The sequence below is a fragment of the Amia ocellicauda genome, chromosome 11 (genome assembly GCF_036373705.1).
Source record: "Amia ocellicauda isolate fAmiCal2 chromosome 11, fAmiCal2.hap1, whole genome shotgun sequence".
NCBI classification, from domain to species: Eukaryota; Metazoa; Chordata; class Actinopteri; order Amiiformes; family Amiidae; genus Amia; species Amia ocellicauda.
In genome coordinates this window covers 4,074,748-4,096,310 of record NC_089860.1, presented here as the reverse complement: position 1 = coordinate 4,096,310, position 21,563 = coordinate 4,074,748, and the positions used below count along the sequence as shown (strand labels likewise).

The window sequence follows — 21,563 nt, the reverse complement described above, 5'->3', positions numbered from 1 at the left end:
CTTCTATGATGTTACCTGGCTCATCTGATTACTGAGATGCATCGTGTTAATGTTTATGTGCTTATGTTATTTTACTTCTGAACTTGTCCGTGATAACATTCAGGAACATCTTAGGAGGAGCCTGATGTCTGAATGCACGCCCTGGCTTCAAGGCTGGCCTTCACCCCATCACCAAAAATCAGTTTTCAGTTGGGACGCCAATGTTCCGATAATATCAATGACAAGTAAAATAACATGTTTTTGTCGATCTGAAGGACTCTGGCCACAAGCTGGCAAACATTATAAGTTGGGGACAACTTGTGTATGGCACCAATCTGTCCAGCTGGGTACCTTTCTGATGCCTCTGTGCTCTTCCTCTCCTCCTTCTCCTCAAGGCTCCCTTCTTCCTGCCCAGCTGCCACAAACTTGTCATGAGGAACAGTGGGGAAAAGCAGACAGGTGAGACCCAGTACAGAAAAAGTACAGGAGAGGAAATACAGTACAACACTAATGGAATTCCCTAGAGTACAAAACACTACAGTGCAGTATGAATCACAGTAATGTAAAAATACATACAACACAGTACAGTTCAACAGACTACTGTACAATTTAGTTGCAAATGCTGTACAGCACCAGCAGCATAGTATAGTGCAATACATTACAGTACATCACAGTATAGAGCATTATAGAGCCACAGGATAATTTCAATCCTACAATACAATGCAACACACCACAGAGTGTAAATACACACTGAACATAGTTCATGGTACTTACAGTATACATGCACTACATGGTGCTAAAATACAGTGTTTGTGTGCAATATATTTTCCATACAATATATATGTACTACACAGTCCTAAAATACAGTGTGTGTGCAGTATACAAGTTGGAAAAAATGATTAGACCGAAAATAGAGGAGCATCTTAATGAAAACCATATTTCAGCAAAGTACATGTATCTGTGTCTTTGTGTCCTCTAATGCTGGGGACAGATCCACCACATCCAGGACATGCTCTGAAGTCCTGGCCCTCAACCCAGTCAAGCCCTGCACAACCACAAAAGCACAGGGTTAACCCCTGCACTGGGCCACACACAGTGCACAATACAAATCATAAAACGGACAATTAGTTTTTTCTTCTAGTTTCACCGATTACAGCAATTCACAGTACATACAACCCCAATTCTGAAAAAGTTGGGACAGTATGGAAAACGTAAATAAAAATAAAAAAGGAGTTATTTGTAAATGTGCTTTGACTTGCATTTAAACAAAAAATGTATAAAGACAAGGTATTTGATGTTTTACCTAATCGACTGCATAGTTGAATGTTTACATAGGTAAACGTTTATTTTGAAATTGATGCATGCAACACGTTCCAAAAAAGTTGGGACGGGCAATTTAAGACAAATAGCGATGTGACAAGTTAAATTAAGAAGGTGATGTGAAACTGGTGAGGCAATCGTGTAAACATAGTATATAAGGAGCCTCCAAAAAAGGCCTAGACCTTCAAAGAGGAAAAGAACCATCCAAGCTGTTATCAGTGTCAGGTCCAGAAGCCAGTGTCTGTCATGGTATGGGGGTGTGTCAGTGCCCATGGCATGGGTAACTTGCACATGTGTGAGGGCACCATTAATGCAGAAAGATACGTAAACATTTTGGAGCAACATATGCTGCCATCCAGACGTTGTCTTTTCCAGGGATGTCCCTGCATTTTCCAGCAGGACAACGCCAAACCACATTCTGCCCAGATTACAAGTGCATGGTTGCGTAAGCACAGAGTGCGGCTGCTAGCATGGCCTGCCTGCAGTCCTGACCTGTCTCCGATTGAGAATGTGTGGCACATTATGAAGTGCAAAATAAGGCAACGAAGGCCCGGTACAGCTGCGCAGCTGAAGAAATGCATAATGGATGAATGGGGGAAAATTCCACTTGCTAAAATTAACCAACTGATGTCTTTAGTGCCCAAACGCTTAATTGTTATTAAAAAAAAAGGTGATGTTACACACTTTTTTGGAGTGTGTTGCAGTCATCAGATTTGAAATGAGTATATATTTTCAAAAACAAATTAAATTCACAAAGTAAAACATAAAATAATCTGTTAATAATGTGTTTTCAATATAGTACAGGGTGAATTGAATTTTCAAATTCAATAGTTTTTTTGCATTTTCCATACTGTCCCAACTTTTTCAGAATTGGGGTTGTACAACATAGTGCAGGCATACACAGATCAGCCATAACATTATGACCACTGACAGGTGGAGTGAATAACAACACTGATAATCTTGTTATCATGGCACCTGTCAGTGGGTGGGATATATTAGGCAACAAGTGAACATTTTGTCCTCAAAGTTGATGTGTTAGAAGCAGGAAAAATGGGCAAGATCTGAGCGACTTTGACAAGGGCAAAATTGTGATGGCTTGACGACTGAGTCAGAGCATCTCCAAAACTGCAGCTCTTGTGGGGTGTTCCCGGTCTGCAGTGGTCAGTACCTATCAAAAGTGGTCCAAGGAAGGAAAAGCGGTGACCCGGCGACAGGGTCATGGGTGGCCATGGCTCACTGATGCATGTGGGGAGCGAAGGCTGGCCCATGTGCTGCGATCCAACAGACGAGCTACTGTAGCTATAACTGCTGAAAAAGTGAATGCTGGTTCTGATAGAAAGGTGCCAGAACACACAGTGCATCGCAGTTTGTTGCGTATGGAGCTGCATAGCCGCAGACCAGTCAGGGTGCCCATGCTGACCTCTGTCCACTGCCGAATGCGCCTACAATGGGCACGTGAGCATCAGAACTGGACCACAGAGCAATTGAAGAAGGTGGCCTGGTCTGATGAATCACGATTTCAAGGTGTTGACTTGGCCTCCAAATTCCCCAGATCTCAATCCAATCGAGCATCTGTGGGATGTGCTGGACAAACAAGTCCGATCCATGGAGGCCCCAGCTCGCAACTTACAGGACTTAAAGGATCTGCTGCTAACATCTTGGTGCCAGATACCACAGCACACCTTCAGAGGTCTAGTGGAGTCCATGCCACGATGGGTCAGGGCTGTTTTGGCAGCAAAAGGGGGACCTACACAATATTAGGCAGGTGGTAATAATGTTATGGCTGATGTATGTTTTAGTGCAAACTTGGTCAACAGCAGTATCCAGGACAGCTAGTAACTGGCTGTAGTGCTTAATGCCCATGAATAAAAAATGCTGAAATATTGAAAGTGTTTAAAACTAACTGCTAATGTGTGTGTACACTGCACCACACAGCTCAGAGTAGAGGGTAAAACCGCTACTCCAAAAGACTGGTCTTTTGACGTGGGAGGGTTTTACAATCTGATTTCACAGAGTACATGATATTAGTGCCATCATAGAACTTTTAAATTACATGCTTTGTTGTATAAATTGAGAGAGAAATATGGAATCAATATCTGACTGGTGCTCCTGGTTCAGGTGCTGTATTGACAGGCAGGTGGCATACCTGAGCAATCCCAGCAGAGTGCAAGGAGGGCCCCTCCAAGATGTCACTGTCCTCAGAGACCTGCAGACAGGCACACAAACAGCTCATCTCACACACATGGGCTGATACACACATGTGCACCAGACATGCACAGCAATAGACACGCACACACACAAAAACAGAGATGCACACCAACCATGGATACAGACACACACACACACACAAAGTCATTAAGCACACAAAAAACAAGAGTTGCTCTCAGAGTGGGCAAGACATTTCAGTGTGGTGATATAAAGAAAAAGGTTTTAAAATTTTCATTAAAAAGCAGAAGGCAAATCCAAGGTCAGACCCACAGGAATGTGAAGCGAGGCAGGCAGGTAGGCAGATTGCTCTTGGTCTACTCACAACAACAGCTGACACCGCATATAGTCCAAGCACACAGTGTAGTCTGACTGGGGCAACAGGGGAAGGGGGGGGGGGATGAGGCTGGAGTGGAAGGTAGCTCAGAATCCCAGTCTTGTATTCATTTAACCATTTCAGTTACTCATAAAATGAAAAAAATTAGCATATACTTCGTTATTTTTTCAATAATTCATTTTTATTTTTTTTGCCCAAAATCTTCAATATATTATATACAAAAGTTTAAACCACCTCCAAGCAAGGTTTAAAAGGAATCCATGTTTCACATTTAAACCTGGGTTAAAAACCATGGTGAAATATGATTATAATTTTAATCTTGGTTAAAGAAATATTTAAACCATAATTAAATATGACACATGGTTTAAAGTTTGGTACAACCTGATTTAAGTATAATTTAATGTGAGTTACTGGCTAATTCAGTGGTTCTCGAACTGTTTCTGACATGCCCCCCCTTTGATATATGAAGAGATTTAATCTCATCAACCCCCCAAGAAAAAAGAAGAAAACTTCAGTTCAAAAATTGGCTTTAACTTCAGGAAGAGTAGCCTAACAGGGCACAGCTTAAAAACAACTGTTTCAACAAAAAAACAGTCAGTCATCTATGTTCTATGAGGAAAGTAAAATTAAATGACATGTTCAAAATTTGGCTTTATACTTCCAGAAGAGTGGCCTAATAGTACACTACATTACCAACAAAACAACAGCAGACAACCTGATGTTAAATTTGTTCCTATGAGAAAAGCAAATTTAATTGGACTTTTACTTCAGGAACAGTAGTAATAACAGTGCACAGCTTAAAAAAACAACAGTTGTCAACGGAACAAGATAAATCTGTTACAGTTTTTTCCCTACAAGGAAAGTAAAATTAGATTAGATTACTTCTGTTAAAAAAGGCCTTTTACTTTACAGTAGGCATGTAACGATTTGTGATACTGGTTTCATGATACGATTTTCTCACGATTTTGTTTTACAAAATTAGATTTAAGACAAATAATAAATGAAAAAGTATTATTTCTCACTCAATGCTGCACATTTCTTTGTGAAATTGAAATATCTTATGTGAAATAACAAAACAAAATTGAAATTTTAAAAACAAATCCCAAATCAAATAAATAAATAAATAATACAAATAAAAGAAATCTCTTCATATAAACCAGGGGTTCCCAATGTTTGGTGATGGAGGGCCAATTTCCCAAGGATGCATGGGATGGGGGGCCACAGTAGAAAATGAACCACTGATTTTATTTCCTATACATTTCTGTTAGGGAACACTACTTAACTTTAATTGTTGTTTTATTATTTCACCCCTATTTACATGTGCAATTTTTAACAGAAAATTGTCATAAAGTGTAAAAATAAAGAAAAGCTTCAGAAAAGGGGTGGTTGAAATTTGGCTTTGGCGGACCACACCAAACATCTTTGAGGGCCGCATTTGGTCTGTGCTTTCCTAGGTTGGATTTATTTATTTATTTATTTATTTATTTATTTTTAAAGAAATATCAGCATATCCACATTTTCCGGCAGAAGCTGAGATCTCTGCACATTCACAATGTCCCCTGCGGTTGAAAAAACCCTTTCACTAGGGACAGAGGTGGCTGGTGTGGAGAGGTATGCTTTTGCTGGCCTGGAGAGCAGTGGGTACAGCCTAGCATTCTCTTTCCACCACTTGAGTGGATAGCTATTGAGGGGAATGGTTTCAGCTCTGTACTTATTCATTACTTAGTCAAATGGGGGATGTTTTGAACATTTTTTGTATTGTAAACTTTTAATTTGGCACATCAATTAGTATTGTACACAGTTTTGACAGCGATTTGGAAGATGGGGAGGCAGACATTTATCACGGGAATAGATGCGAGGGGTGAAGATGCAGATTACAATGTTTCGAGTTTATTTCAGCTGGTCAACATCAATGTCAGAATCTCCTTTTCAACATAAATAACATATAAGACAAACTGATACAAAAGAAAGCTGGTAAGATTAGTAAATAATAAATAAGTAGTAATAGTCCGAGATGCATTTCCACAAGGCAACCCCGACCAGCCAATTTCTCCGCAAAGGAGAAAGATCACATCTGCCCCAAGCCGAACACACGCGTTACAATCAATGCAAAGTAAGCTATGTACATGTATTAGTAGTAGTAGTAGTAGTAGTAGTAGTAGTAGTAGTAGTAGTAGTATTGCTATTATTATTATTAAATATTACTGGTAGTAATAAAGACAACAACAACAACAATCTGTACATTTTGAAGATGTTTTTATATTTATTCAACACACAGCACAAGCCGACCGTCCGATTAGTTTCATTTTTGTTGTTTTGCGGTGTAATTCTGACTAGTTTCTAGACTGGTGCACTCCTTGCAAAACTTATTAAATCTCTTGAACATGTATTTGTAAAGATCTGTGTTTTTTTGTATTTTAAAAAGAACATTCTAGCAATTCATATGAATATGATTTGATAAATGTTTATAAGTCAGGTTCATTCTGAAAACTGGGTTGTTTTGAAAATAAAAATGGCGTCTATATAAGTTTAGTTTCTTTGCCAATGTATATTTCTGTATTCATTCCAAAAATAAACTAATTATAGAAGAATGAAAAACGTCAGGTGTCTTATGTTTCTTGTGATATATAGGTTTCATATTATGCTTATACACTCACCTAAAGGATTATTAGGAACACCATACTAATACTGTGTTTGACCCCCTTTCGCCTTCAGAACTGCCTTCATTCTACGTGGCATTGATTCAACAAGGTGCTGAAAGCATTCTTTAGAAATGTTGGCCCATATTGATAGGAAAGCATCTTGCAGTTGATGGAGATTTGTGGGATGCACCAGATCTCAACCCAATAGAGCATCTTTGGGATGTGGTGGAACGGGAGCTTCGTGCCCTGGATGTGCATCCCACAAATCTCCATCAACTGCAAGATGCTTTCCTATCAATATGGGCCAACATTTCTAAAGAATGCTTTCAGCACCTTGTTGAATCAATGCCACGTAGAATTAAGGCAGTTCTGAAGGCGAAAGGGGGTCAAACACAGTATTAGTATGGTGTTCCTAATAATCCTTTAGGTGAGTGTATGTATGTAAAATAAAGTAATTTGCTGTGCTATGTTAAGCGCTGTGATGTTTTTAAGAGCGCTAGGCCTGACGCGTAGAGCACCCCCTGTGGGCCTAGTGCTCTGAGGGTTAAAACGTGTATCGCGATTCGTTTAACATCTCAACCGACTAGAATGGTCACATATTCTCATTCATTTTCAACCGGCTCGTAGTGAATCCTTACATCCCTACTTCACAGCCTAAAAACAAATAAAAAATGTAGTCAACAAAACAACCTAGTAAATAGTAATGGACAAAAAATAATAAAACAGTAATATCAACTTGCAATTACAAGAATTGCCTTTCCTATGGTGCATCTGGTTTATATTTCCATCATAAATAAGGATAAACTAATATAAAATAGTGATCATATTGATGTACATGTTAAAAGTTGATACTGGGTTCAAAACTGTGACATATATTTTTTGATCGCATATTGAAGTGCGGGGGGGAGGGGCGATCACATATTGAAGTGTGGGGTTGGGGGGCAAATGCGTTCTAGGGGGCGTGCCCCACAGTTCGGTAACCACAGGGCTAATTTGTGTTGGCTCAGTTGGGCCTTGCTCTTTTGCCTCTGGTGTCATCAAAAGCACTTTGAGCACTTTGTCCTAATATATAGCTCATCCCTTCTAAAATGTCATAATAAAATTGAAATGGTTTGATGAATAAAAACAAATCACTGTGTATGAAACAATTAATCTGGAAATTTGAAGCTGTGAGTTTCTGCAGTCTGTGGGCTTGTGTGTCCAGTCCAGTATAGGAGTGGACACAGGAGACCCCTCTCCCTCTGTTGTAGAGTGAGGGAGGTGGGGGTGGGGATGGGGCAGGTGTGCAGGCAGGTTCACTGCATCAACAAAAACCCTACCTCTGAACAAAGAGCCCCAGTGGCTATGGCTGCAGCTGCTGTTGCTGTGGGGGCCTGGACTGGACACCCTCCACTCCTGGGCTGACAGTCCCAGCAAGGGGAAGTAGGGTCACCCCCCTCTCCCTGAACCTCCTCCTGCTCTCCCTCTCTTCTCATTGCCATAGAGAGAGGGGACAAGGCTGTCCTGCAGAATCTCTCCCTTGCTTCTACCTCCTCCCCCTCTCCCTTGCTCCTTGAATATTCTCTGGCACTCACCACCTCCTCCTCCACCTGACTCTCTTCCCCTCTCTCCCCCTCTACCTCCTCCTCCTGCTCTCCCCCACCCACTGTGCCTCTCTCCCCCAACACCACCTCCTCCTCTTTCTCCTCCTCCTCTCCCTTGCTCACTTTCCTAGGGTCCACCTCCTCCTCTCCCTCACTCCCTGCCCCTCTCTCTTCCACCTCTTCCTCCTTTCCTTCACCCCCTTCCCCAATCTTCACTTCCACCTCACTCACTTCCCCTCTCTCCACCTTGTCCTTCTCCTCATCCTCACTCCCCACTCCTGTCTCTACTCCCCAACCCTCGCTTCCAGCCCCCCTCCCCTCTCCCTGGCTCTCCCCCAGCTCAGGAGGGGGCGATGTGTGGCTGGCAGGCTGGGAGAGCTGGGGGGTGGGGGAACAGGCCACCCGGCTCAGGCTGTCCTCACTGCAGTCTCTGCTGCCTCCTGGTGGAGACGAGAGGTGCCGGCTGCACAAGGACTCCTTCAGCAGCACGCAGCAAGGAGCCAAGAAACACACAGTAGGTTGGACAGGGCACAGCACAGAGGACACAGCCACAGAGACAACACACATAACACTGATACACACACACACACACACACACACTGATGTAAGCACATACAAACATACACAAACTCATACACACACATAATACCCATAATACCCGCTGTGATGCACATGAACACAACACACATTGATACATCCACTCACAACACAACATACAGACACAACACATACTCATACACACGCGCACACACACAACACAGCATACACACACAATACATACTCACACACACACAAAACACATACACACACACAGAGACACACAAAACACTTACTCACACAAACAAAACACATACTTTCACACACACAAAACACACAACACATACCACACACACACAAACAAAAAACACACACACAAAACATACTCACAACAAAGCACACACACACAAAACACAACACATACTCACACACACAAAACAAACAAGTTTAGAAAGTTTAACACGTGGTTGAAATCCTGGTGTAGGGAAGAGGGGTTTAGGTTTATGGAGCATTGGTTTTTCTTCCTGGATAGATGGAACCTGTACAAACCGGACGGTCGACATCTAAACAGAAGGGGGATAATGCATTGGAAGAGCGTATGTGCAGAGTAATTGAGAATCTTTTAAACTAGGGACCAGGGGGGCAGGGAGCTCTGACAATGGGAGATGTTCCACCAAGAATAGAAAACCTAGGGAAACTGCTGGAAGGAAAGCCCTGAAATGTTTGTACCTCAATGCCAGAAGTATAAGGAACAAGATGTTAGACCTAGAAGCCACAGTATTGGCATGTGACTAAGATGTTGTAGGAGTGACAGAAACTTGGCTTAAATAAAATGATGGGGATGAATACAAGCTGAAAGGATACACAGTTTAGGAGGGACAGGAAAAATTGAAGAGGTGGTGAGGTAGCATTATATGTCAAAAATGACATTGAGGCAGAAGAACTCAAATCAGATCCTAGACCCCGTGCGCGTGACGCAACTCAAGCCCCACCCCCAGAGACTGCGCGTCTGAGTCTGAATAAACACTGATACCGAAACAGCTACACCGCTACAGGACACGCAGTATTGTCTCTGTATTGTTTGAATGTCATATCGATCTATAGCCTTAAATGTACTGATACATTTCACTAGGTCATATCTTTATATATATTATAAAAGTGTAGGCTAAGTAATGAGTTATAATGATGTAAACAGTTCAAACTAGTAAACAGTTCAAAAAGTGTGTAGCTGGTAAACTTGCTATTGTTTTTTCTTGTACTAAGTATGATTGAAGTCTGAAATTTAACAGCATGAATTTTACACGTGGAAATTGCATTGTGAAATTGTGAACGGGACCATAACTTTATTAATTATCCGAATTTTGCATTAAAACGATATAAATTTAACCGAAGCAGGTTTCCATTCAAATCAGTGCATTTTTATACGAGACCAGTTATTTACTATGCAATCCTAAATGCGATTATATTGAGCTGAGCAGTACAATCACAAATGCCAGCGTTAGAGGTGACAACTGGGACGATGCAGAAATTAAAGCGCTGTTTACAATGTGGATTGTATACTAATGCATACGATTTCTTGTGATTTAATGTGGATGTCCTAATAAAGGTGCTTCGCATTCAGGTGAATTGTATAACAGCACTTTTACACTTGCAGAACCGCAGATAGACATTTGAAAAGGGAAATCAGAGAAAGTGAGAGAGCATGAGAGACGTAGAGCACGTGAGAGAGTGTCACCTGTGAAGGGGGGTCATGGCTGGGTTCCGGAGAGAGCAGCAGATCTTGCAGCTCTGGCTCTGTGCGCTCCTCTGGGGGGGGTGACTTGCTGGCTTCACTGTCCTAAAGATTTGGGGGTGAGGAGGGGGAGTGGTGGGGGAGTGTCAGGTAATGGTATGGTATGGTACGGTACGGTACGGTACGGTACGGCACGGCACGGCACGGCACAGCACAGCACAGCACAGCACAGCACAGCACAGCACAGCACAGCACAGCACAGCACAGCACAGCACAGATCCCTGCACACGGCGCTTCCTGTCAGTACACAGTCACTCTCAGTAAACAAACACTGCAGGCTCCCAAAAATGCGCTGGTATCCACACACAGCACACATTCAGCTCACAGACATGGGGAAGTACAAATGGATCAGGAGAAACACGCAGCCTGCTGAGCCATGTCCTTCCGTACTGTGAAGTCTGTGGGTGCTCAGTAGTCTGTGGTGTGGAACAGTATGACTTCGCATCCTTCTCCTCTAAGATTGCAGGCTCTTCAACAGTCCCCCCTCCCCTCTCATCACACCCAAACCTCCCACCAATCAAGCTTCCTTTTCTTCATTCTCACGTCTCTCAGATGCTGAAGTTTCCTCTCTCCTCCTACATCACAAACCTACAACGTGTGCCCTGGACCCTATCCCTTCTCGCCTCCTCAAAGCGACCACTCCTGATCTTCTCCCCTTCATCTCCTCCCTCCTCAACTCCTCACTCCTCTCTGGCTGTTTCCCCTCGGCATTTAAACAAGCTGCTGTCATCCCACTCCTCAAGAAACCAACCCTTGATGGCACCTCTCCTCAGAACTACCGCCCTGTCTCTCTACTCCCCTTCCTCTCAAAGACTCTCGAGCGGGCGGTCCACTGTCAGCTCTCTGAATTTCGGTCCCAGCACTCACTCCTTGATCCTCTGCAATCCGGCTTCCGCACAGCTCACTCCACTGAGACGGCTCTCCTGGCAGTCACTGACTCCCTCAGCTGTGCTCGGGCTGCCTCCCTCTCCTCAGTCCTCATCCTCAGTCCTCATCCTCCTTGACCTCTCCACAGCATTTGACACTGTCAATCACTCCATCCTCCTCTGCTGCCTCGCTGACTGTGGAATGTCTGGGACTGCTCTCACCTGGTTCTCCTCCTACCTCAGTGACCGGACCTACCAAGTAACATGGCGAGGTTCCTCATCCACCCCCCAACCTCTCCTCACAGGCGTTCCCAAAGCCTCCATCCTGGGCCCGCTCCTGTTTCCTGTTCTCTCTCTACACTCACTCCCTGAGCAATATACGCCGAATCCGTCCCTTCCTCACCGACTACTCGACTCAGCTGCCCATCCAGTCATTGGTCCTCTCCCGCCTGGACTACTACAACTCCCTCCTGGCCGGCCTGCTTGCAACTACTACTCATCCAGAACTCTGTGGCTCGTCTGATATTCTCTCTGCCCCAATTCACACACGCTACTCCACTGCTCCGCTTCCTCCACTGGCTCCCGACACCGGCACACATTCAGTTCAAGACATTGACCCTCACCTACCGCTGTCTTGATCACACTGCACCATATTACCTTCAGACACTCATCTCTCCATACATCCCCTCCAGACCACTGAGGTTTTCCAGTGCCAGAAGACTAACAATACCTCCTCTCCACTCCCCTTCCTCCAGAGCCCGCTCCTTCTCATACCTGGCCCCTAAATGATGGAACGACCTTCTCACCGAAGTCAAAACAGCAGAGTCCTTGACCTCCTTCTGGCACTTACTCAAGACATCTTTTCAGACAGTACTTGTAATATTAGTCTTTTTAATCCCAGTTAGATAGCACTTCACAGAGTTTTTTTATGCTTTTTGCGTTTTTGATTGTTTTCCTCCTTGCTCCCTTTCCCGTAGCCCTTGACTGTGACCCTACATCTTGACAGCACTTAGCTTTTACTGTCCAGGATGTAGGACCTCACTTACTGTACTTGCCTGTGTAAATTGGAAGTCGTAAAATGTATTATATTTTGAATTGCTATGTTTTATGTAAATTGAATTTGTAATGTTTGATGCCTTTACTTAACTGTATTTCGCACTTTGTTTTGCAATTATGTTGTAAGTCACCCTGGATAAAGGCATCTGCCAAGAAATAATAATAATAATAATAATACTACTACTACTACTACTACTACTAATAATAATAATAATAATAAATGACACGTAGTACAGTGTTAAGTGTTATTACTGCGTTTTATGTATTGTGGGGTGCCCTATGGTGCCCACATGGCGGTTGTGCAGTTATTGCTCGTTGTCAGTTGCCACTGTGCTGTGCCTTGCCTTGGCAAGCATGTGGTGGGTTGTGCTGTGGTGTGCAGCGTGGTGTCACAGTGGGTGGTGTGCGGTCACAGTGTGGGGTCAGGGTGTTGAGTGGTGACACAGCATGTGTACCTCATACTGCAGTCCTCCTTCCAGGGAGTCCAGTTCCAGGTGCAGGTTGTGCAGCAGGTGAGCCGTCCCACATGAGCTCTGAGTAGAGAGAGAAGGGCAGCATCAACACTGTCCACACTAACACTGCAATACAGGAATATGTAATATTTATTGTATTGTATTGTATTTCAAGATTACTTTACATACCAAGAACCAGGTGAATAAGTTTATTTAGTTTGTTTTGAGAAAGTTTATCATGTGAAATCTTACTTGGATATAACACCTTAAAATAAGACATTTTACAGGTATAATTATACTTTATAATGAGAGTGGCTTTTTGAAGAATGATGTCAGGGAATTCAAGACATTAATTCTTGTTTTAATGTTTTTACATTTTTTAAATTTAATTCATTTCTTGAGCATCTTCTCCTCACCACTCTTACTTAAATCTTGATAGAAATGCTTACAACTGGTCCCTTCTGACTTATTTCAAGATTTTGGGGTTTTCCATTTGGTTAGGCATTTTGTCTTATTTCAAGAAAGCTTACTAAGTGGCATTTTCTCACTGCACTGGCAGATTATTTCACTTATTTTAAGTTGGTATAATTGAACTTATAATTGAAATTTGGAGGTGCATTGTAAGCAGTGTACTGGAGAACCCTCAATAAAATGTCCCTTTACACAGTGCTAAATACTGTAAATCGCTCAAATATACTGCCACTTTAATAGACCACAGCACACTATAGTATACAATAATTTCTGTATTCTGCTATAGAGTGCAATATACTGTAAATAGTGCAATATACAACACACTGCAATACACTGCAATACAAAGCGATGGGCAGCCCTACCTCTGCTTCTGAGAGTCCCACATCCTCATCCTCAAACCCTGGCAGAGACAAGGACACTCTCTCCTCTTGATGTGCCCCTAGCAAACTAGAACCGAGCCTGGAGTCAGGGGCCTGGGGAGAGAAACAGCACAGCACTGAGAGAGATTGATGGGAGGGGGAGACAGGAGGAGAGAGCAACACAGCGATGGTAAGAGAAAAAGACAGTGACAGGGAGGGGACACACAGAGAGATGTGTCTAGAAGTGTGACAGAGAGAGACAGTGAAGCCATAATAAATATAAGCTACTAAAGGAAAACCTCTTTAAGTTGTTTTATGTGAATTTAAAATCTAATCATATATCAGCAAACAGCAAGACAGAATGATATATTAATTAATTAATATAATACAATATAATTATATATATAGATATTTTGAAAACCAAAAGAGTGAATGAAAAGAAAGTGCAAGCAAAACCAAAAGAAAAAAAGGAAAGAAACCAATACACATAAGAGTCAAGAGAGAAAGTGTGGAAAGAAGAAGAGTAGAGAGAAAGGCAAGAGAAACAGAAAAAGATAAAACAGGCAGAAAGTAAGATTCCTTCAGATAAACTATACCTTCAAAAAGAAACAAGAACAATCATGTGAATATTCTCATGTATGTCTAATATAATTCAAATAAGAACCAAAGAAATAAGATATTCATTACTAACCATAATCAATAAATTCGGTGCACCTAGTATCCTGCTAAAGCAAGCAATGCACAGGCCAGGAAACGGCACAGGATGACTGTACTAAATGAAAACCCTGCATTTCTATATGTGGAGTACATTAGCCAAGGAGACAACAGGGTTAAAAATAACCTACATTTTCCACACCAAGCACCCTACAGTACACTGCGGTGTGTAAAACACATAACCACGTTAAAAAAGAGGAATCCGTTATGGCAGACAAATACTTGTGGTTGAGATTTGCCAAGCCTGTACATCCTTAATGTCAGGATCAGAGGGGAGTCTTTAGGGAGATTTACGTATTGCTCAGCTCTTGAGACTAGTGTAGTCGACTACGCCCTCACTGACATGGACCCCTCCTTCATTAGTGCATTCACTGTCAGGCAGCAAACCCCCCCTGTCAGACCACTATCAGATCACTGTGTTCATGAACAGAGCAGGACAGCACAGAATCACACACCCACAGCCCTGAGAGCTGTACAGCCTGAATCAATCATACAGTTGGGCTCCAAACAGCATATAGAGGAGCATCTTAATGAAAACCATATTCTTGGAGATAGTCAACATGGGTTTAGACGAGGCAGATCATGTCTTACTAATTTATTAGAATTTTTTGAACATGCAACTGCAGCTTTAGATCACGTGAAAGCATATGATATGATATCAAAAGCTTTTTGAAAATCTAAGTATAAGGTTCCACACCAAACACTGATCCTCAAATTGGAAGCTGTAGGCATTCAGGGTAATGTAAGTAGATGGATTATGAACTGGTTGATGTCTAGGAAACAGAGGGTGTCGATTAGAGGAGTTGCTTCTAACTGGAGTGAGGTTGTTAGTGGAGTTCCACAGGGATCAGTACTAGGGCCTGTGCTTTTTCTAATCTATATTAATGATCTGGACTCTGGGATAGTTAGCAAAATTGTCAAATTTGCAGATTGTACTAAAATAGGTGGGTCAGCAGATACAATCTTGGCAGCACAGGCTATTCAGAAGGACTTAGATAATATTCAGTTGTGGGCTGACACCTGGCAGATGAAATTCAATGTGGACAAGTGCAAGGTCATACGTGCAGGTAACAAAAATGTCCACTATAATTACACTATGGGAGGTACAGATCTAGATGAAGTAACGCATGAGAAAGACCTAGGAGTCTATGTGGACTCATCACTTTCTCCAATCCAAACAATGTGGGGAAGCAATAAAAAAGGCTAACAGAATGCTAGGGTATATTGTCAAAAGTGTAGAATTTAAAACAAGGGAAGTAATGTTAAGACTGTACAATGCGCTAGTTAGACCTCATCTGGAATACTGTGTGCAGTTCTGGGCACCACACTTCAAGAAGGATATTGCTGCTCTAGAGGCAGTTCAGAGGAGAGCAACCAGACTTATTCCAGGTCTGAAGGGAATGTCCTACTGAGAGACTGAGAGAACTGAACCTTTTCACCCTGGAACAGAGGAGACTACGTGGGGACTTGATCCAAGTCTTCAAAATCATGAAAGGCATCGACCACATCAAACCAGAGGAGCAGGGACACACGCACCCGGGGACACAAATGGAAATTGGGCTTCAAGGCATTCAAAACGGAAAACAGGAGACACTTCTTTACACAGAGAGTAGTCACAAACTGGAATAAACTACCCAGCGATGTGGTAGAAGCTTAAAGTTTATTACAAAAATAAACAGTACTGACTGAACCATGAACATGTTTTGTACTTTTTTAAATATATATTATGAACTATATTAATAAATATTAAATAAAATATATAATCCAAACTGAACCAAAGAGTAAAATTCCAAATAGCATAAATAAAAATATATACATCAAAAATTAATTAAAATCAGATGCGTTTCTGATTTGTTTATACGTTTCTCTTGACTTCATGAAGACATTTTTCTCAAATCACTCACAACCTTTAAATATACAAGCTGTTTAACGCATTAACCTGACTGGATATAAAACTACACACTACTCGATTTCTACAATCCGACCCGATTTTGTGAACAGTGGGCAGCTCACACTAATGCCTCGGTTCCACTGGCTTAAGCGTCCGTGCCGTGCCGTGCCGTGCCGGACGCGTCCGTCCTCAGACGCGTCCCAGAGCTTTTTTTGCAAAACCAGGCCATTATGAAGTCCGTCCCTCTGGTGGGAGGAGCAGCGACTGTGGGTTTGGTTTGTGTTTCGTTTTAAAAACAGAGACAGAGAACGACACTACGAGCGACACAGCCTGACGTGGAGAGGACTTTTGTGGCTGTTTTATTCTTTCTGCTTTACATGATTGTAAACAGCGTAATAAATACACGTTTCTGTTAAGAGATATCAGGAAGAGCTAAACGTGTATAGACAACATTATATTCAGACAAGCACGTTCCCATAAGAATACGTTTCCATGTGCAAATATGTATTGTTATTACTATCGTCATCATTTGTGCTAGTATATATGTATTTTAAAACGGCACAGCGTGACTCCCTTAATTAATTACTCTTACTACAGATTTGTAACTGCAAACAATACTTTTTGCCGTATTATTTTTAATTTACTTAGCAGACGTCCTTAACCAGGGCAAGTTACAGTTTAAACAAAATACACACGTTTCACGATTAATCATCCAGCTACAATATAGCAGGTTATAATTTAACTAAAGTGTGCACGTTTGCTGTATTTATTAATTCATTAATTTTTCTTGTAAATGGGCACACGTTAACTGAAGCGTGTTCGCCTTCATACTGATTGTCTGCGGATTGTCCTGCACGCCATTCAAAAACCACAGCCTGTCCACACCGACCAGCTGTTCATAAAATACTATTCATATCGGCTGCTACCGATCCGATTATTATCCTTCAGTTTATTGTTAACTAGTCACGGCACCGCACCTGTCCTGTGAAATACAAGTTTTTAATGCACTCGGATATTAACTATAAGCAGTCATTGTTTCTGTACGTGGACTTCACTCCATGCTGCTAATAAAACTGTAATTTCTTCGTGATCGCACACAGCACTTGAGATTATATCTTCCGACACAATGTATCGGATCTCTTCGCTGTCTGTCTACAGTCAAGCACACACCTCCGCTCCTGAAAGCGAATAATGTCCTCAGTGGGCGGGACGGACGCTTACGGACACGTCTAGCACCAGATTGTTAACTGTCCACAAAACACGGACGCGTCTACTCGTCCGCCAGTGGAAACGGGGCATTAACGACTATTTTGCACCGAATGTATGTCTTTTGCGTGGTGAAGGAGCGCACACACCCGAGCGCTTAAGTGCAGGGTCACACACTTCACGACTGATCTGACGTCCTTCTCGTGCAGATCTGAGTCTCAGCCTCCAAACTCTCCATACGTGATCCACGCAGCGAAAAGATAAACAAACACTGACGTGCACATTTACATGTCATTTTCGTGAAGTGCAGATGTCCGCAATTATGCGCAGATTTGCGCTGCTCCACCAATGGGATCAGTGGATTTCTGCAGATCTGGGCAAAACTGCGGAAATCTGCGTGAAGAAACCCCTTTTAATTACTTGTAACAGAAATCAGACTGTAGAGTAGAATGAATCAAACAGAGTCTTTATTCAAGAAAAGTCATACACACAGGTCTCTGTCCTTACTTCCCTAAAATCATAGAGCTTACATGATGTTATATACATACAGTGATATCCTGGACAGGGTGAGTTTGAACCAATAAGGGGGAGACAACTCCCTATCTTATGATATCCTCACTATCTTCCTGATTAAGCTTAAACACAATGTTTTCTATTTTATGCCCAAATATGGAGACATATGTAGCCATTTCGTTATTTATATTCCACACCATCTAGATAGGCAAGGGGGGGTTGTGTGCCCACTTCCTCATCTTCTAGCGGTTTTACTAGAATGTACGTTCTGTACTAAATTTGTATTGTGCGTCTGCAGAGAAATGCATCTGGTACAAACCAGTAGAAGCTGGTCTCATTATGTGCTCTGTGGCAACCATGTACGGGTGAGAAATTTGGGGCCTCTTCACTGCGCAACAAGAAGATGACCACAAAGAACTGTTGCTGTTCGTGTGTGCAGACCAACACAAAAAGCGGAGAGAAAAGAGGATGAGTGTGAAGACATGGCCGTGAGAGCTGTACTGTGAGAGCTGCAGCTGAGCAACACACAGGCTCTATCCATCCCACAGTATGAGCATCGCATTGTAGGGGTTGATATTTTGCGCAGACCTGGGTCAATTACAGATACTAATTGGTATTTGAAAATATTATTTTCCCTGTATTAGAGTATTTTTAAACAACCTGCGCCGAAACAACCATTGGTATTTGAAGTATGAAAAATGTTTATTCTTCCTGTTTCTTTTCTCTTCTTCAGCAGCCAATGAGAGCTGAGCTGACTGATCACCACGATCGGTGCCGATCGAGTTGTAATTAAACATGTTTAATAAAATCGTAGCGGCTCCGACTAGCTTACGATCGGATCGGAGGCCAGCGATGCAACAGCCCGTCTCTCACTACACGACCATCGGCAGCGGGACGCGCCCCTACCAAGCTGCTTGTCGTGACGATCGGTGCCGATTTGTCGTGAGGGCCAAATCGGGCTTAAAATCGTGTAGTGTGACCCCCAGCATAATGCAAATAGATGGTAATAAATTGTAACATTCCTGACAATTAAACATTTGGGTAGGACTTTAGTGTTTTTTGTCACATTGTTCCAACCGCTTGAGGATAGCTTTAATGTTAGCGTCCTCAGATTATCGGCAAACATACTGCTGTTCTCTATTAATGCAGCATCTAGTCAAGAAATTAATTACTTCATAATGATATGATGTGTACTGTAGTGTACTGTATACATAACTTTTAGTGGTTGGTGTTTTAAATCTGCATTGTTCAGCTCGTGGAGTGTTCCACTGCATTCAACGTGCAATCTCACGTGTCAAACCACCACCACGAGGCCTCAGTGACGGTGTGTATTCGCCTCTTGAGGCCGCTCGCTCTCATACAGTATAACCAGAGTGCGCCCTTCCCAGCCGCTCCAGCACCGAACACAATGGGGAAAAACTATCGGTGTGGATTTTTGCCGATAACCGATAGTTCCAGAAATCGTTATCCGTGCCAATTAATCGGCAAAACCGATATATCGGTCGACCTCAAATAAACACGTTCACCAAACAAATAATGGAAAAATCTTTACATGCTTCATTTATTTAAAAAAAGCTTTCAACTCAATCTGGCATGAGGGCCTGTTTTACAAACTTCTCCAGAGTGATGTAGGGGGTAAAGTATACAATACAATGTCATTAAATCAATGTATTTTGGAAGTATGGAGTAAAACTTGGTCACAAAATAACTGAATTCTTCACTCAAGGGCGTGGGGTGAGGCAGGGCTGCAGTCTGAGTCCAATGCTGTTTATTATCTACATTAATGAGTTATTGGTGTTATTGGAGCAGTCTGCAGCCCCTGGACCCTAAACGACAAGGAAGTTAAATTCCTGCTCTACGCAGATGACCTGGCCCCGCTGGAGTCAAAACAAAGATCAGATGTCAAGGAAAGCAGATACCCTAGGAAACACTGCCCTAGAATACACCACTCAGTACACATACTTAGACCTGAGCATCAGTGCGTCAGGGAGCTTCGGCCTGGCAGTAAATTAACTCAAAGAAAAAGCCAGAAGAGCTTTCTATGCCATCAGACGGAAATTGTACAAAATAAATATACCTGTTAGAATCTGGTGTAAAATATTGGACAGTGTGATCCAGCCTATTGTGCTGTATGGCAGTGAAGTGTGGGGTCCATTCAGCCAGCAAGACTACACCAATTAGGAAAAACACCCAGTAGAAACCCTGCAGTCTGAATTCTGTAAAATCATATTACAACTACAGAGAAACACTCCCAACAATGCATGCATGGCAGAATTAGGCAAATATTCATTGCTCATCAATATTCAAAAAAGAACACTCAAATTTCTAAATCACTTAAAAATCATCCCACAAGACTCATTACAATATAAAGACCTAAAAACCCAAGAGCTCAGCCCAGAGAAGAGTCCCCTGCGTCAGCTGGCCCGGAGCTCACAGCACTGACCCCCCAGAGCACTAACCAGCTTCTGGTCAGCACTGCTGAACAACAGCCAATCAGAGCCAAGCAAATTTTAGAATAAACCAAAACCTCTTATCTGGATTATTGGGACAATGAAACTAAATCCCAAAGTAAATTAGATTGCTATCAGGCCCTAAACACATAATACACCCTGACAGAGATACGAAGCAGACACGGATCCTGACCAAGTACAGGCTCAGTGACCACACCCTGGGCATAGAGACGGGCCGACACAGGCAGAGCTGGCTGCCCAGAGAGGAGTAGCGCTGTGGTCACTGTGAGACAGGAGAGGTCGAGACAGAGATGCACTCTCTTTATAATTTCTCAATATAATTTATATTGTCCGTTAATTGAGTGTCAGTACCAGTCTGTGCATGTGTCAGTGTGTGAGTATGTGAGAGTGTTAGTACAGGTCTCTGTGTGTCAGTCTCGGTGTAAAAGAATGACAAGTCTCTGTGTGTGAGAGTGTCAGTATCAGTATCAGTGTCTCAGCCACCCACCCCCAGTGCAGTCTTTAGGGGCTCCAGCCCCCCCAAGCTGCCGGCTGAGACCCTGAGAGAAGACGAGGAGGGGACATCTGCCAGTCCCCGCAGAGGAGCCCAGGAGCCCAGGGGAGTCTGCAGAGGGCCCAGCGCCGAGATCACCTGCTGCAATGACAAAAACACAGAACAGGTAGGTGAGAGAGTAAACCGGGCTGTTGAGAACATGAAGAAAATGGCACAGACCCTTGCTGAAGTAAGACTGTATTATGAAAAACCATAAAAAAGCAGTGTTTCAAGTACTGTTGTGATGATCTTCAGCTAAATAGGGCGATGTTTCACCTTGCAATGGAGCTCTTCACACAGAACTCCTTCTCCCTCTCTCTCCTGGAGTATTTCACTAGATTGTTTTAGTGAACAATCAAGTTTACTAAATTCTATCATAATAATGTGCAGTATTATGGAAGAAAAAAATACATATATTTTTTTCTTAAAATGGTTAATTAGAAGTAGTTGGATACATTTTGAAAAAATATATTTTGAGGGGGATTTTGGCATATGTTGCCAAATAGCAACAACATACAGCAATGGAAATCATTAAGAAATGCAATTTTACAGATAATTAATATTGTTCTTCAGTAAAGCCTCTTTTCTTTTGCTGGTGTTATTATTAAGATGTAACACTTTCACACTGGATTTATAT

General features: G+C 42.4%; 1 protein-coding gene across 1 annotated transcript in view; it reads right to left on the bottom strand.

Moving 5' to 3' along the window:
• Positions 1-21,563, bottom strand: part of cep164 (centrosomal protein 164) — an 84,014-nt gene that overhangs the window by 28,682 nt on the left and 33,769 nt on the right. The window contains exons 6-12 of the mRNA XM_066716415.1: positions 20,882-21,028; positions 13,603-13,713; positions 12,773-12,850; positions 10,339-10,440; positions 3,446-3,505; positions 932-1,024; positions 331-404 (exon numbers count right to left, since the gene is read on the bottom strand). Coding sequence (XP_066572512.1) covers positions 331-404; positions 932-1,024; positions 3,446-3,505; positions 10,339-10,440; positions 12,773-12,850; positions 13,603-13,713; positions 20,882-21,028 — 665 coding nt within the window. The remainder of the gene's footprint in view (positions 1-330; positions 405-931; positions 1,025-3,445; positions 3,506-10,338; positions 10,441-12,772; positions 12,851-13,602; positions 13,714-20,881; positions 21,029-21,563) is intronic.